General features: G+C 40.6%; 1 protein-coding gene across 2 annotated transcripts in view; it reads right to left on the bottom strand.

Annotated features, from left to right (window-relative positions):
- Positions 1-8,020: 8,020 nt before the first annotated feature.
- The window catches only part of LOC139479979 (dual specificity mitogen-activated protein kinase kinase 1-like), a 31,505-nt gene continuing 21,595 nt past the window's right edge, over positions 8,021-17,930 (bottom strand). For both annotated transcript variants that reach the window (XM_071262942.1, XM_071262951.1), the window contains exons 9-11: positions 14,623-14,684; positions 12,586-12,631; positions 8,021-12,035 (exon numbers count right to left, since the gene is read on the bottom strand). In XM_071262942.1, the coding sequence (XP_071119043.1) occupies positions 11,943-12,035; positions 12,586-12,631; positions 14,623-14,684 (201 nt within the window). In that variant the 3' untranslated portion in view covers positions 8,021-11,942. The remainder of the gene's footprint in view (positions 12,036-12,585; positions 12,632-14,622; positions 14,685-17,930) is intronic.

Here is a 17,930-nt window from a genome sequence, read left to right on the forward strand (position 1 = left end):
CGTCATTACGGAGAAAAGCTGTTACTGCTGCGGAACGATGTGTTCTTGCATTGTCATCCATGTACACAGGTCGGGTGGCGAATGGGTGGTTGTCGAAATGCGGCACAACCGTTTGCAGGACGTTACGAAAGTACCGATCACCATTGGGGTCGCCTAGCAGGGTGACAGATCCAGCTTACAATCTGTGACAGGCAACATCAACCATTACCGAACCGTGCTTGGTCGTAGGTCTTATGTTCCTGGGTATGTAGATTGTATTTTCATGCTTCCAAACCCACAATCGGCCATCTGTGACATGGGGCAGGGACATCGACAAATGGAATCTTCGCCAAGTCCTCAGATCACAAGCTCTCGGGGCCAAACACCTTGCTAAACGAATTCCCTAATGATGATTGGCAAGGAAAGGACGCTTGATTATCCCTCTGGACTTTATTCCTGGCCATTTCACTCGATTCTTAACTGTTTTGGTTGAAATCCGTCTATTGGGTAACCATTGGCGCTCCAGAACAGGAGATGGTTGCAATGGTTAACGACGTACAATCGGAAGCAGGGCCATGTCCTCACGCCTTGACATCATGCGAGGTCTTCCTGAACGTGGGGAATCCTGTACAGCATTGGTTTACCCGTGTTTTCGTACCAGTCTGCTGATTACGGTATAATGACAGCCTAGTTAACGTCCTATGCTTTTGTAGGTCGTGCATGTCGAATGCATACAGTCGTGCCTCGTTTATACGGACACTTGCGTCATTTCACAATTCGTCCGTATTAACGAATTTCCGTATAACTGAAACCAGCTTCTTACTGGAAGAGTTACTTCCCTTCAATTATGCAACTCATGATAAAATTCCTTATACATATTGTTTTTATTAATTTCGGCGAAATCGTGTGTGAAGCGATCGGAAGATCGCACAACTCACCGTTATTAACAGCAACCACGGTCAGAATACCGCTATTGACGCCTTGAAACGAACTTTAGTTGACAGAGAATGGATACATATATCATAAATGACATACTTTGACTCGTTAAAAGTCCTATTTGTTTTTGTTTGACGATTCTATGTCAACATGAAATTCTCTCGATCACGTGCGCGTGAGCCTTGACGGTGACTGGTCAGACTGGTTCCATGTAAAAAATAATACCCGAGAATAGCGATCAGCTACTTCGCTTAGGGTTATTATTATTTTAAATATGTTTAGTAAAGGCTGCATATAATTAAGAAAATAATGGAATATATTATTCCTGATAAAAAAAATAGTTTCAGATACAATTGTTGTCGATCCTTGCATTAAAAATCCTATAAAGTTATATCATTGGGTGTGTCTTTACCGAATCACCGGTCGATTCAAAAAAAACGTGTGTACAGCTGATTGCTGTTTCCGGCTTAGTTTACGAGAAAATACACAAGGTAATCTTAATCCCTAGGTATAAAACAATGCCTCGTAATGTTCTCGTAATACGTAATGAAGTTCAACTTTGACCTCTGACCTCCACAGACGCCATATTTATCGAAGGGGATTACATGTACAATAAACAAGCTCGTCTCAAACGTAACTCAGTGTCACTGGTTAATTGACTTCTCACGAATCAAAGGATTACCACCAGCGGAAGGATTACCACCAGCGGAAGGATTACCACCAGCGGAAGGATTACCACCAGCGGAAGTGTACTGTCCGGATAAGTGAGACAATTTTGAGTGCATTTCAGTGTTTTGTGTATGAAAATGACCGTCCGGTTCCGGAAACTGAATTTCCGGATATACGGGTAAATTTGTATAGTAATTATTTCGTTTTGAATCAATAATCAATAATACGCCATAATACGCCACATTTGCGCCCCTTATAACCTTCTTCGTGCCATGTTCATAGATAATGCTTCAACAATGTGACAGTGGCGATAAATACCAACAATTGCGGTGTACAGATACTGCATATTAAACATGCATGGGTGGCATGCTGCACGTGTTTGGCGTGCTGTTATGTGCCGTCATGGGTGCCATTGTATTATCTCAACTATTCGACGGAACACCATCCTTGACATATTCGAGACCAAATTTGCAGTTGTTACGAATGGGAATATTTCAGTATAAATTATTCCCAGGGGTGCTTAACTTTTTCCTTGTATATATTGCACCTATATAGCGATGTGCATGCACGTGTGTGTGTGGCTGCTTGTACGTGTGCAAAATCGGATTAATGCCGATTTTGTAGTGCTAGCCCACTGTGACACCCCACTCAGACACAGAGAACTGACTCAGAGCCGACCAGTCCTCGTTTTGTCTCCTTAATGCCGACCGCCATGCAGGGTAACAACACGAGTACTATCTTTTAGCGTATTTTGGTATGACGCGGCCGGGGATCGAACCCCGCCCTTCAGCTCTCCGGGTGGACGCTCAAGCAATATCACGGCGGTCGGGGTTAGGTGGGGGGTACCAAATATGGGTTTTACCTGATATCTGGCTACTCTACCAGCACAACGCCGCCCGTGGGCGAGTAGACACAGCTGGCGCCCCCTGCACACGTGGAGTAGTTACAAGGGTTATGCAAAAACACGCCCTGATGTCTGTCTCACATGGTCATAACGTGTCTCAACAGTCAAAGCACAACGCCGCGTAATTCTCCATTTTCATCTGCGATGTTGCTTTCTTTTCGTGCAAATAAATGGGCGGATACAGCTTTTTTGAAAAGGGTGTGTGTGTGTGTGTGTGTGTGTGTGTGCACAATTAAGATCTATTTATTGTCTTTGGTGGTAATTTATACAGAAATAAAGATTTTTTCGAAATAAAAAGTGCGCACCTCCCCCCCCCCCCCTCTGTATCCGCCCATGAAATACATATATTCACTGAACTACGTCCACAATGCACCAAGTTGAAAACACCGACATTTTTTTTGTCATGCGGTGATATTCACAGAGCGTTCTGAAAGAGACGCTTACAATAAAGTGATTAAATCCCAAGTAATCTCGTTTGTTCAAATATGTCTTGTTCCTGGCAGAGTCTTGCTGGTCGATCCAGCTATTTCGGCCTTTTGAAACAAATATGACAACCGCTGTGGTGTGCAATGCTTGTCGATAATCATGTGAGTTTGTCAATGATATACGAATCAGATCAAAGTGATCACTACCGCTACACGAAAGACTTTGTGAAGCGAAAGCGAGCCTTATGACATCCGATGTTATTGAGATTGGTGAATTTGTAGTCCTAGCATAAAGAACTCAGATCAATAAACGGCGGAATCAGTAAGGACGTCCCCGGGGTCCGGGGATAAAAAAGAAATGGCTAAGGGAAACAATCTATAGAGCTAAAACAGTTTCATTAAAGCAACAACGTGGAGATTTCTGTTTTGAGTAGGCTCAAAATATGGAGTTTATTTACGTGTTACAGTTGTTATGATAGTAATTCAACAATAGTGAGTGAGTTTGGTTTTACGCCGCTTTTAGCAATATTCCAGCAATATCACGGCGGGGGACACCACAAATGAGCTTCACACATTGTACCCATGTCGGGAATCGAACCCGGGTCTTCGGCGTGACGAGCGAACGCTTTAACCACTGGGCTACCCGACCGCCCCTAATAATACAACAATAGATTTAATACCACTGATATTGATTATCAATATGAGATCGTTTTATGGCTTGCTGAGAAGAACTGTCACTTTGGATTTCGGATTTCCAAAAGGTATATACTCAAACAAATATTACTTTAGGCCATATTTATTAGTCACATCTAATACTTTTTTCGTCACATTTGACTGAATTTGCGTACTTTTGTCCTATATTTCAGCTTATGTGTTTTTTGTCCGAATGACCACCCATACTTACATAACATTTTTTAATAGTTTAAATACAAGCAGTATGATATAAGAAGAACAAATTCACTGTTTTATTAAAAGAAATATGTGAAAATAGACGTTTAGCGTTTAGGTTTTTGTTCACCAAACAAACAAAACATCACCCAGAGCAGTCTGTGAAAAGAGTGGATCTAAGGAGATTAGAGATTCTTGATGTGACAATTGGAATCTACCATGAGCAGGGTGGGGAGTGTGTGTGTGTGTGTGGGGGGGGGGGGGGGGGGGGGGGTGGATATGGATAAAACGAACTTTATTCCAATGTTTTGTTTGTTTGTTGTTTAACGCCGCACTCAGCAATATTCCAGCTATATTACGGCGGTCTGTAAATAATCGAGTCAAACCAAACAAACAAAACATTGGAATAAAGTTCTTTTTACCCATATCCACAGGTATGATGTTGTTTACACAATCAGATGCACTTTCATTTTCTGTGACATTCAAAGAGTTATTATTTACAGATCCTGCTGTGAAATTGTTTATACAATCAGATAAAGTTTTCTTTGGCATCATGAGCATCGATCCAGGCAATTGGGATACGATGACATGCATCAACCAAGTCAGCGAGCCTGACCACCCGATCCCCAAGTTCCAATCAGTCTATGCACACATCACCTATAATTGCCTTATGAAAATCACTAGTTTACTTTTTCGCCTCGAAAACTAGCAGACATCCATCAATAAGCCACATATCATGGGTTGCAGCGTGCAAAACAATGACACCATTACCTTTACCTGGTGGTACCATGGGTGCTTTTTGTCCATCTGCCGATAGCCACATGTAGTCAGTGGAATGATTCGTCAAGGTAAATCATCTGGACGCCCTGATTGTGATAGTTATGAATGATCCGGAGATAATGTGACATCATAGACAGGATGGAATATTTTCCCCTGAAAAGTGTTCGGTCATCGCTACGCGCAGTGTATCGAAATCCAATCTCTTGGAGAGCAATAGTTCGTGCAGTGCGGGAAACAGTAATTTAATTCCTCCCAAATTCCACTTCAAGTCAGGGTTATTTCTGCTCATAAAGCTATACGCAAACCGCCGTCATATAGCTGGAATATTGCTGCGTGTGGCGTTAAACAACCAACCAATCAACACTATATACTCCTAATCACCCTGTATCAAAGCTGTCTAATATCCTTTTACTTCCCAGTTTTGTTTTTGAGACCACACCTATACCTGTTTTGTTTTCTTATCATACCGTATACTTGATGGTATGAATTGAAAACCCTATAGCTTTGGCGGTTGGCAATTCACCCTATCTAAATTAATAAATGGTTTCCCTCTTCCTCTCTAAAGTAATAAGAACTTGTATACATTTCCCAGTACAGACACCATATCGTGTACCATGGTTATGGCTATGCAAGTTTAATGTAACATGCATCATGGGAGCAATATTAACAAAAAAACGCAGCAGCATTTTCTAATTTTAGAAGATGCACATCTAGAATTTTCTCAAAATGATTTTTGTGTGTGGATTAGATATTTTATGAAGACTGCATGCATCATTATCATTATAGCGGAGTCACGTGCGCATATTTCTATAGTCAGTTTCAGACTGTCATCATTGGACTTCGAATAAATGTGAACTCGTTCATCATATCTGGGTCAACATCACTTTGGCGTGTACACTGTATACGCTCTTGAGTGAGTGAGTTTAACGCCGCTTTTAACAGTATTCCAGTTATATCACGGCGTGTCAGCTTAATGTGGGAGGAAAGCCCGAAGTGATGCAGGTCTCAGACGTTTACCACTTCGGTGAAACCCACGAGCACGGGTATGGTGCTGACAAACCTAGAAACATAGTCGGGGCGAACTGGGATTCGAACCCACAATCATAGGTTTCTGGCGTGGCCAAGGGACGCAACTTTGCACAGCGAATGATGGACTAACGTGGACTTTATTATTTTATTATATATTACATGTACACCGAGTGAACATTTACCTCATTTTTATAAAATTTACTTTTTTCTCATGTACCACCGTTGGTGGGTTTTTCTCTGAGAATAAACTGAAAACGTGGGAAGTTCCGCTGTGTCGCGCATGGATTCATAACTTGATTGTTGTTATTGTTACGCACAACGGAGGACCAGGCGTGAGTAATTGAAGAAAGAATGAAAGAAGGTCTCTGTACCGAATGCTTCAACTGCCTGTATACAACCCTGAAAGGAAATTGCAACAGTAAAAGTGAATGCCGTTTTCTCAAAATAACCGGGTAATAACCTTAAACGAGGATAATGATGTTGTACACGCCATTAAGTGATTAAAAGAACGCATTTGCGATGTAGCTTTCGAGAATGTTCTTAAGGAAATGAGATCACGATAAGGGTATTGTTACGGTGGTAAATGTGTACAATTTGTTCTCACTTTGTCGCGAGGCTGAGGATTAAAAATAACTGTTCGGGATTTCAAAGCTGTAGTCTGTTGCACTATTGATTGGTGGGCTTAACTCAGGGCGAACTGTATGATCAAGCAACGCAAAATCAATAACGAGTAAGCTTTTTATATGAGAACAATACCTACCGGCAAAGTGAAGACCCCCCGTTTGTGCCACTGAAAGACGCAAAGTGTTTGAATGTTACGGAATGGGGCTCACATTCGCGTATATCTTTGGTCACGTTTTCTGTTACTGGCGAAGTCCGTATGATATTCGCTTGCGTCAATTAAGTACTGCAGCTTTAAGTTTGTTTGTTGTTTAACGCCGTACTCAGCAATATTCCAGCTATATGACGGCGGTCTGTAAATGATAAGTTTTTGGACCAGATAATCCAGTGATTGACATCATGAGCATCGACACACGCAATTGGGATACGAAGACATGCATCAACCATGTCAGCGAGTCTGACCACGAGATCCCGTTAGTCGCATCTTACAAGCATAGTCGCTGATGACCTATTCTACCCCGTATCTTCACGGTCGTAGCGATTATATGCATTTATCAGTTTATATTAAATGTTGTACCACCGTTGGTGGGATTTTCTGAGAATATACTGAACTGAACCGAACCTACATATGAAGATATGTTGAAGATAGGCCAAGAACAGATCTCTCGGCAGTTCTTGTTTTTGTTGCAAGGAATTATATATTGTTGCAATGTCATTAAATATTTTAGTGGCGTGTGTACCTTTGTCGGTGAAGATCTGACAAACCCTCATTCAAATCAACCAATCAGCGACAAGGTTCCTAAATTCTTAGTACGAGCGAATGCAGATCAGATTTTAATATATTCAAAATTAACATAAAACCGCAAGTTCCGAATTATTTTTTGTTTAACGCCGCACTTAGCAATATTCCAGCTATGTGAAGCCGGTCTGTATATAATTGAGTTTGGACCAGATAATCGAGTGATTGATGTGTTTGAGATTAATTGATAATACCTGTTTGGATATCACAGGTAATGAAACTCTAGCTCATTGTGTAAAATAGTCCACACCAGAAGATATAAATAATACTTCTTTGAATATCACAGATAAGGGAAATGTTAAGATTTTGTTTGTTGTTTAACGCCGCACTCAACAACATTCCAACTATATGACGACGGTCTGTAAATAGTGACTGCCATCATGAGCATCGATCCAGGCATTTGGGAAACGATGACATGGATCAACCAAGTAAGCGAGCCTGACCACCCGATCCCGTTTGTCGCCTCTTACGACAAGCATAGTCGCCGTTTACGGCCAGCATGGGTTGCCGAATACCTATTCTACCCTGGATCTTCACGGGAATGAGTGCAACTGCACATGTTTGTTGTTCTTTAACGTCATCCTCTACAAAAATGAAATTTCCAGATGTCATGTCCCACGATGTAATGCACAGAATAACAGAAACTACCCCGAACGTGCCTACTGCAGATCACATGTATATACAATAAACAGTTTGAGACAGGCACTGAACAAAAGTTGATGAATATGATCTGTCAAAAGGAGAAACATACATGCCAAAGTTCAGGTCTGTTCTAACCACACATGTACCAATTTTCATTACATTTTGTACAAAATGACCATAACAAACTTTTGAACAAATTCAGATGTCATTATTCGTGGGAACAAGCATGTAAAGTTTCAGCTTGGCACAGATGAAACATATCTTAATGTTTTATTCATATCGTTACCTGTTTCAGCAAGTCAGCAAGTACCATCCAACCTTTGCATTAAATATTACAGACAAGCAACAGTAGTTGAAATATCCATATAGATCTTTATTAAATGCATTTAAAAGGCAGACTATGCTATAATATCAATCATCTGCCTTACTCAGACACACAGGTCACGGGGCAGGACACCAGCTTAAATGGAAATATACATACAACATTTAATAATCAAATATCTCAAAATTCAGAAAAATAGATGGACTTTTCTCCAAGAAAACAACTTACAAATATGTAAATAGTATATAATTATTTTCAAACTACTAGAATAAATGATATCACTAGCAATGTAGTAAACATCTGATAGGAAATGGTGTATGTACATGTGTAGTGTTAGTTTGTCCTGTGAAAGGTGAAAGTCCTGACCTGTTTATCCTGTGTGGGTGGGTGAGGGAGTGGGTGGGTGAGGGAGTGGGTGGTGGGGACAATCTAGGTATGGAGCCCACCTGTGCCTGTGGCGTTAGTGAAGAGACTTGCGAGGACAGGTGTGGGTCCTGCACTGTCTGTTGGATTTGTCAGAGGGGAGTGTGCATGTGATGGGGGGAATCTGGACCCTACACCTGTACTGACTGATCATATGAGATGGGGGGATGGGGGATTGGTGTTCATACTTTGAGTAAGACTACTAACGTAAGACTGTAATGAAGTATCGTGAAAAGGGTACAATTCTGACCTGGACCCACTTACGCAAAGCAATCTTAGCGCTAAGATGATAATAATTCCCATACTTTATCATAGGCTTAAGATGATATTGGCGCTAAGATTGCTTTGTGCAAGTGACCTAAGAGCAGTGTCGTAGCCAGTTGCCCGCATGGTATGCAGGTCTACCACATGACCTGTGTGGCCATCCATGGCATGGTATGCAGGTCTACCCCATGACCTGTGTGGCCATCCATAGTATGGTATGCAGGTCTACCACATGACCTGTGTGGCCATCCATGGCATGGTATGCAGGTCTACCACATGACCTGTGTGGCCATCCATAGCATGGTAGGCAGGTCTACCACATGACCTGCATGGCCATCCATAGCATGGTAGGCAGGTCTACCACATGACCTGCATGGCCATCCATAGCATGGTATGCAGGTCTACCACATGACCTGTGTGGCCATCCATGGCATGGTACGCAGGTCTACCACATAACCTGTGTGGCCATCCATTGCATGGTATGCAGGTCTACCACATGACCTGTGTGGCCATCCATAGCATGGTATGCAGGTCTACCACATGACCTGTGTGGCCATCCATGGCATGGTATGCAGGTCTACCACATGACCTGTGTGGCCATCCATGGCATGGTATGCAGGTCTACCACATAACCTGTGTGGCCATCCATGGCATGGTATGCAGGTCTACCACATGACCTGTGTGGCCATCCATGGCATTCCACATACGTGCAATGCAGGTTTACAATACCAATAGTGGAGAACAAGCTAGATTTCGGTTGGTTTCTTCAACTACAGGACATACTAACAAAACATACACAATAACAATGAGCCACTTGCAATAACACTGTGCATAATTTCATCAACTGCCACATCATTCAATGAACTGAAGCAGTCGCACAAATTTCATACATATTTTGTCATCTTGTCGCTCCATCTTTGAATGGGTAAATCAGATTCTGGAATTTGGATAGAGGATGATAACAGACAATGAACATATACAATGAAATGATGTTAGTGCTAACACTGACAATATCCTTGCAACATTCCTCTTGGCAGAGTCAGCAGCCTCCAGGACAAAACAACATTCATGTTACAATCATTACACTCACCACGAAACTACACCATTTAGAGGAGTTTTTCAAAGATTCTGGCTATTCACCGTCTTGCAAACCAACAAATCGCATACTGAAATGTCTGTAAAATGAAAGTTGCAATTTTACAGAAATTATTAAGTGTTGATATAAAACGATTTTATTAAGGAACTGACAACTAATAAGTATCTTCCAGATAATGTCATGCTACCCATGATTGTCGTACGTGCTCTGGGACTACACCATAATGTCATGTTACTCATGATTACAATACTACATGATGCAGAGCCTGGATGATATTCATTATGGTCTAATATTGTTACATTTCATGACAAACAATAGTGTTATATTTCCAACTTGCAGGACATGTCCACAGCAAGAGAAGGCCATGGTCAATTTGTACTGTGTCACTCAGGCATAAAATCAAGGTGATACCTTAGTCATATCATGCTGTGTCAGAATAATGTGGGAGGACAGTTTTGTAATGTAGATCGCTGGTGAGGTCCACAAGCACCGATGATGCTGACAAACCAAGGATCATAATCAGGGACAATCTGTGATTTGTTCTACCGATCATAGGATCCTTACATGCCAAGGGGACTCAACTCTAAACAGCAAACTGGTTGCACCTTTGACTATGATTGGGCCAACAGGAGAGAACAAAATTCAAAGAACTTCACCAAATGGAGAAAAATAATGTGTAAAATCTTGGCTCTCAAAAAAGGTTTTATGGGGTTGTAGCCAATGCATCCTTGTGATTTAATGTAATTCTACTGAAATCATCCCAATTGGACAATGTCAACCGAGTGGCAGAGGAGGACAGTGAAGTCCATGCAAGGTCCAGTTCTGCAAATGAACATCATGTGTCTCAATTCGGATTCAGATTCACAATAGCACCATGAATGTCTGACAAGAGACACACAATGTTATCAGAGCCCCACATAATGACTTGTGGAACAATATCTCCATTGGGGAATGTAGTCGAACATATCCCTAAAGAAAGATCTGTGGAATCAGACAACCATCCCCAGAGGGAGACACACAATGTAGTCAATCGAACAGCGACATGTGGAATCTGAGGTTATATTTTCACAGAGACACACAATGAAGTGGAACACAGCTCTAAATAGAAGTGGACAGCAGCAGGTAATACAGTACAGGATGAGTCTATGGAGGATGCCCTACTTCCTATGCCCTTGTCCATGACCCTGGCGCTGACCACTGCTGCCTCACTGACCACTCCAGATTACTTGTATCAATGAGAACCTAGAACATGTGCTAAACTCAACTGAAATGTGGACTTTTATTCAAGAAACAACATGTGATGCAGCCTTAGAAATTCACGCTAGTCCATAGCCTGAACCTACAACTAAATTGTGCTGAAGACATGTTAAAGTCCAGGGATCATAGTCCTCATTGACTAGTAGCATTTGAGGTCTATAATTCTCAACCAGTTCTCAATGCTTCAATTTTGCTCCAAATTGCAACTGAACAAAACTGACATAACTCTAAAAAAAGCAAACATTTTATTTCGTTCAAGCAGGACTAGCTATTAACTCGGAGGACTAGTGAATAAGGTTAACACTAGTCCTCTGGACTAGTCTTTAAAAGAACGATTTCTTAAGGCTGCTAACATCTAAAATGAGGTCTTATATTCAAGAACCAACATGTGATACAATGCTAACTTCATCTCATAAACCTACAAGATCATCAAAAATGATTATATACATTCCTTGAGCATGATATACTCATTTTCATTTTTTTATGAGAAGCATATTTTCATTTCATTGTAGATCAGAATTACACACTCAAATAGCACTTTTTTGACAATGTTTTTTTTGCTCTTATTCTGTGTGGACCAATATGCTGTTGATTATCTTAATGCCACACACAGCAATACAAATCAGGATGACATGTCAAAGGAAATCCATTACAATAAAATACATAGCACTAGTATTTCAGTACTAAAATATTAAAATAAATTGAGATATAAATGTGTACACAGCACAACTACTTAGAATCTCCAAACACAAAATAAAAGGTTGGATCTGTTTGTGAATCAAAAGTGGCCATTTTCTTCCTTTTTGATGTTTGTTTCTTCATCTGCCAGTCAGTCTTCGGACACCCATTCATGCTCAATCACACACACACTCGACATGCTCACACTAGTCAAGGAAGTCATTCTGTTCTCAGCTTGCCTCCTTGATGCTCATCACCTTGCAAACCCACTGGCCGATATTTATATCCTCACTGCTCTCGCATTTCTTAACAAAGTTGTGATTCTGCAAGAAGACAAAATTTGTGAAGTGTTATGTTCCTCCACAGAAACTGGAGTATCCCCAGCCACATCTATTCCTGACAGCATCAAAACTGTGCCTTAGGCTATCTCAATAACAAACATAACCACATCGGGTTTAAAAACATCACTTCTGGTTTGGGAAAACATACATAAAATACAAGTCAACTTTAAACAGAAAACTTACTTGCACCTCTGGCTTAACAACTTCACGCCCTGGTTTGGAAAAAAACAGGTTTTATGCAAAACATTTCTAAAACATGATGAGTGAGTGAGTATGGTTTTACACCGCTTTTAGCAATATTCCAGCAATATCACGGCAGGGGACACCAGAAATGGGCTTCACAGATTGTACCCATGTCGGGAATCGAACCCGGGTCTTCAAGTGAACGCTTTAACCACTAGGCTACCTGACCTCCCCTTGGTGGATGAGTGAGTGAGTGGGTGGGATGGGTTTAACACCACTTTTAACAGTATCTCATCCAGTTTTTATTCATTACTTGTTAATTACATCTACACAAGGAGGCTAGACTTACCATGAGAGATTGCAGGTCAGCTCTATCAGAGGGGCACTTCTTCAGGCTGTTAAAAAGATTAACAATTTTACTTAAACAGGTGCAACAAATACCCTCAGTCATATTGTGAGTAAACAAGTAAATATTACAGAACTTTATCAGTAGTCTTAGAGCAGTTTGTTGCAGGTACCTCATACGAATGCAACGTACTTCAACAGGTTCAACATTGAACCTCATACACAACAAATGAAACAAGTTCAACAAACCCCATTGTCAATAATACAGCTTGCTTATATGATTTCCTCCATTACATATGAATACATACAGCTGCTATGCAGTATTTTAGGGGTGTATTTAAGTAAGCAAATACAGCGAGGCCGTTTATATAATTTGTGAACCCCGCCTCTGCCTGTCACAGTTGAGCAGGCAGCCACAAGTTTACGGCACGCGTTGTCATGTGAGGAACATTGCCCTTTGTGACATGGAAGGTAAATGCTCACTGGTTTGAGCACTCGCTGGCTTCCCGGGTCACCAGATCTTTGCATGATTTGTTCATTAAAAACAGCAACCACATCTCATCTTGGCCATAATATTCACTGGTTATGCTGGAACGTGGTGTACACAGGACTATGGTGATGCATAAGACATAATACCTCAGCAGGTTCAACACAGACCCTTGCACCAAGATGATTCTGATTTACCGTATTCGACGTAATAAGCACTCTTAAAGGCGCCCACTAGTGAACAATCCCCATTGCACCCCTTCCAATTGATCAATGTACACAAGACTTATTTATTCGTGTATAATACGCACTCGTGTGTTATATTGGCTATTAAATTCTGGAAAATTATATCTGTCGTATATAAACATTTCAGGCTGTCAGCATAAACCACGAAATTTACGATCTTTCAACTTTTTTTTTCACCAAAATAATATTCTAATAAGAGCCCCTTATTTCTTATTTTGAGTGCGTCCTGGGCGCTTATTACATCGAATATGGTATGTATACATCTCAGTTCCAGGACCTGCTTCACTACAAGTCGACACAATAGTTCTCTATGGTTCCAGACCATCAAATGGCCAGCTATCAAAACTTAACTTACAGTAATCAGTTTTTACAGCATTGTGCTTCTATACACCCAAAATATATTTCTCTTCCATAACTTCACCACCTAGAGTCAATAAAAGACCATTAAAGTCCCAGCATCTTGTCACAAGGTAATGGATTTTCTTAGACAGCAAAAAAGCATATGATCCTGGAAATTGTATTCATTTATTCTGACCGAGCATGATACATATTGCTTCATGATGACTGGCTAGTTCATTTCAATTGTTCCAATTTTTTCATTGTTTATAAAGTAGCCCATAGCAACAAGGTGCCATATGAACGCATTGTTGTAAATAATTGAAGATGAAGCCATTCATTGTTCATGACGTCACAAACAACTTTATGTTACATCATTCCAACAGCAGGCTAATTGAGCTTGTGTCTCTACTTGAAATCAGGAAACACATTTTCTTCATGTTCTCAGAAAAAGACTGAGTAATATGAAGAATAACCTACACACATCTCGAAATTACATATCTGTCCATCATGAAATACTGTTGATGTTTCTTACCAACATTCGGAACAGATAATCCGTAATGCCTCATATGATATTCAGTTTACAATTTACGGTATTGGACGTAATAACCGCCCCGCTCTAATAAGCGCCCATGGCGATATTTGCTAATATTTGGCTAGTGAACAATCCCAATTAGCACCCCTTCCGATTGATCAATGAACGCACAACTTATTTATTCGTGTATAATACGCACTCGTGTGTTACATGCACCCTTAACTATGGGCAATTAAATTCTGGAAAAATATATCTGTCGTATATAAACATTTTAGGCTGTCAGCATAAACCACGAAATATATCTTTCAACTCTGTTTTTTTTCACCAAAATAATATTCTAATAAGAGCCTCCGTATTTCTAATTTTGAGAGCTCCCTGGGCGCTCATTTCTTTGAATACGGTATATTGATAAGGGAGGTAACTGATTCGGAAACATACCATCTTTCTACAAAGTCATCAAACTGTTCAGAGAACTTTCCTTTAGGCAGCGATGGTGGCGCCTGCAACAGAGTCATCAGCAAACACATGTACCACGTACAGAACTGCAGTGTGGGTGGGTCACTCATCTACACATGGACCACATATTGGGCGCCAGTGTGGGTGGGTCACTCATCCACACATGGACCACATATTGGGCGCCAGTGTGGGTGGGTCACTCATCTACACATATACCACATATTGGGCGCCAGTGTGGATGGGTCACTCATCTACCCCAGTCTTCATGAATATCATTCACAATAACTGAAACAATTTCATTAATTCTTAATATTTAAGCAATAATTATTTACTGAAGTGACGATTGTTTTCCTTCATCAATGTGTATTAAGTACAAAGCAGTGGACATTATTTCAGTTCACAAACAAATTAATCATGTATCCATTACTCATATTTGTTAATAACAAAAAATGTTAACATTAAATACATTACAAATACATGTCTAAGTCTGCACAATGCCCATCACTACCAACATCCCTATTGTGAGTGCCACTGTCATGATCAATAGCAACCTTATTGAATTGAAACAGTATTCACCTGACTTTACCTGAATATACCAGTCAGCATGTTAAAGACTATATTCATAACAGGTGATATGTAGACAAGCTATTGTGTTTAATGCCAAACTCATAAATGAGTGGTTTTACGCTGTTTTTAGCAATATTTCAGCAAAATCACATTAGGGGACCCAAGAAATGGGCATCACACATTGTACCCATGTGGGAATCGACCCCCAGACCTTCAGTGTGATGAGAGAAAGTTTAAACCACTGAGCTACCCCCACGGCCCTTGAAATTATGAAAATGACATGAATAAACAAGTTTGTGTAAAGAATGTCTGCTGCATTCTCACAGCAGGCAAGGCTTTTAACCCAAAAAAAGATGAAAATATAACAGAACATCTACTTCAAAATCCAGCAATGGCAACAAAAGGAAGATATTGTGGAGATATTGTATGTGTGTGTTGCAGTAAGTTCAGCTGTAATGGTGAGAGAGTGAGTATGGTTTTACAGCGCTTTTAACAATATTCCTGCAATATCATGACGGGGGACACCAGAAATGGGCTTCACACATTCTACTCATGTCAGAAATCGAACCCGGATCTTTAGTGTGACAAGCAAATGCTTTTAACCAGCAGGCTACCCGATCGCCCCCTATCCCTGCAATAGACTTCTGACTAGGGACATTGGAGACACAAACACAAGACAAATGAATTGTGATGGTCATGTTGGGCCAACAAGTGTGAACATTGTTCCACTGACTTCACAACAAACTGTTCTTCATGTTAGACATTTTACCCACAGATGTATCAGTGAACAAGTTACATCTGATAGTTGATGAGGGATTGACTGTTTAGCTTAACTGTCTCTGTGTAACTGTAAATGTGATCTCAACCCAATACACATGGTCCAACAGCCTACTGAACCAGTGACAGGTGCTTGTGGCAGAAGTTTGACATGGTTATTTCAAATGTACACCAATGGAAACTGGAAGTGCTCATTATCTACCTGACATAAATACTGGAAAAAAAATACGACAACAACACAAAAGTTGAATTTCTTAAATTGAACAAATATTCATAAGTTCACAAACAATTTGACAACATTCACCGCAACACAACCTACATCACAGCATACTTTTACTCACTGAGTAACACCAGCTAAAAGCTGTTATGGTAAATTTTGCCAAAGTAAACAGACCAGCCAAATGTAATAGCTAATAGCAAAATATGAAAGCCAGGTGGCGGTCTATAACCCTCACAAGTGAGGGGTCAACTAGGAGAACATATCTGCACAAGACGGAAGCTACCAACCAAGAAATGATAAAATATTTCAACAACATGCCAACCACGAAAAGGGTGGAGAGAAAAGGAAGTTTGGTAGTCATGTTAATTCACAAGGTACTGACATCATCATCATCATCATCATTACCAACATCATCATCATCATCATCATCCACATCATGTGAGGTATGTTACGGAGTCAGCTAGTTGTGTTCATTTGTTACAGAGACAAGAAACAAGGTCCGGATGTCAATGACTAGACATACTTAAATCAAACAAGTTATGAGACCTCTAGGTTCACAGTGGTGTGCCACATGTCAAACAAACAATAGGAAAATGAGTCTAGAATCTTGGAGCGGACATGCTGAATGTTGAAGAGCAACTGACGACAATTTCATGCTGAACATGCACTGACAGTCTAGACAATTACCAAAAGCAAAAAGTCAAAATGGTAAAAGAAGAAAGGTTTTGAGGGCATATTGATGGCATAAACAATGACAGCATTTCAATTAAAGAGCATGATCTAAGCATCTAAACTTTGTAACATGAAAAGAATTTTAAACAAATGTAAATGAATCATCCATCTAAATGAGGCAGAGAGCAGATTTCTGCATACATTCTGTACTTGCTGTCAGAAAACTGAAACAATCCAACTAAAACCATGGGTACAAGTAAGTGCTGATGTCTGAGACACAGTGTACTTGGCATCCATACTTCACAACAGAGAGTACATGAGAACACAAGAACGAAATCTTAACCTGTCACAACTACCTGTAATACATTTCTTCAAAATCTTCAAAATTCAAACTGATTCAGTCAACTCTTTCTCTTTGTACAAATATCATTTAGCTGCCTGAATCTACAAAGTGCATAAATTTGGAATATTTGAAAATTCTGTGAACAGGTCACAGAACAAAAAAATAACACCTTGAGAGTTGATCTGAAATGATGAGTACTATTACTGTTAGCCCACAACCCCCTTTAAGCCCATCTCAAGCCATCAAACTACAATCCCCTTGAAACCCATCTCAAGCCAGCAGGACCACAAACCCCTTTAAGCCCATCTCAAGCCATCAAACTACAACCCCCTTTAAGCCCATCTCAAGCCATCAAACTACAACCCCCTTTAAGCCCATCTCAAGCCATCAAACTACAACCCCCTTTAAGCCCATCTCAAGCCATCAAACTACAACCCCCTTTAAGCCCATCTCAAGCCATCAAACTACAACCCCCTTTAAGCCCACCTCAAGCCATCAAACTACAACCCCCTTTCAGCCCACCTCAAGCCATCAAACTACAACCCCCTTTCAGCCCATCTCAAGCCATCAAACTACAACCCCCTTTAAGCCCATCTCAAGCCATCAAACTACAATCCCCTTTAAGCCCAGCTCAAGCCATCAAACTACAATCCCCTTTAAACCCATTTCAAGCCAGCAGGACCACAAACCCCTTTAAGCCCATCTCAATTA

Source organism: Haliotis cracherodii, unplaced genomic scaffold (assembly GCF_022045235.1).
Source record: "Haliotis cracherodii isolate W230 unplaced genomic scaffold, xgHalCrac1.p SCAF_1, whole genome shotgun sequence".
In the NCBI taxonomy this organism is placed as follows: Eukaryota; Metazoa; Mollusca; class Gastropoda; order Lepetellida; family Haliotidae; genus Haliotis; species Haliotis cracherodii.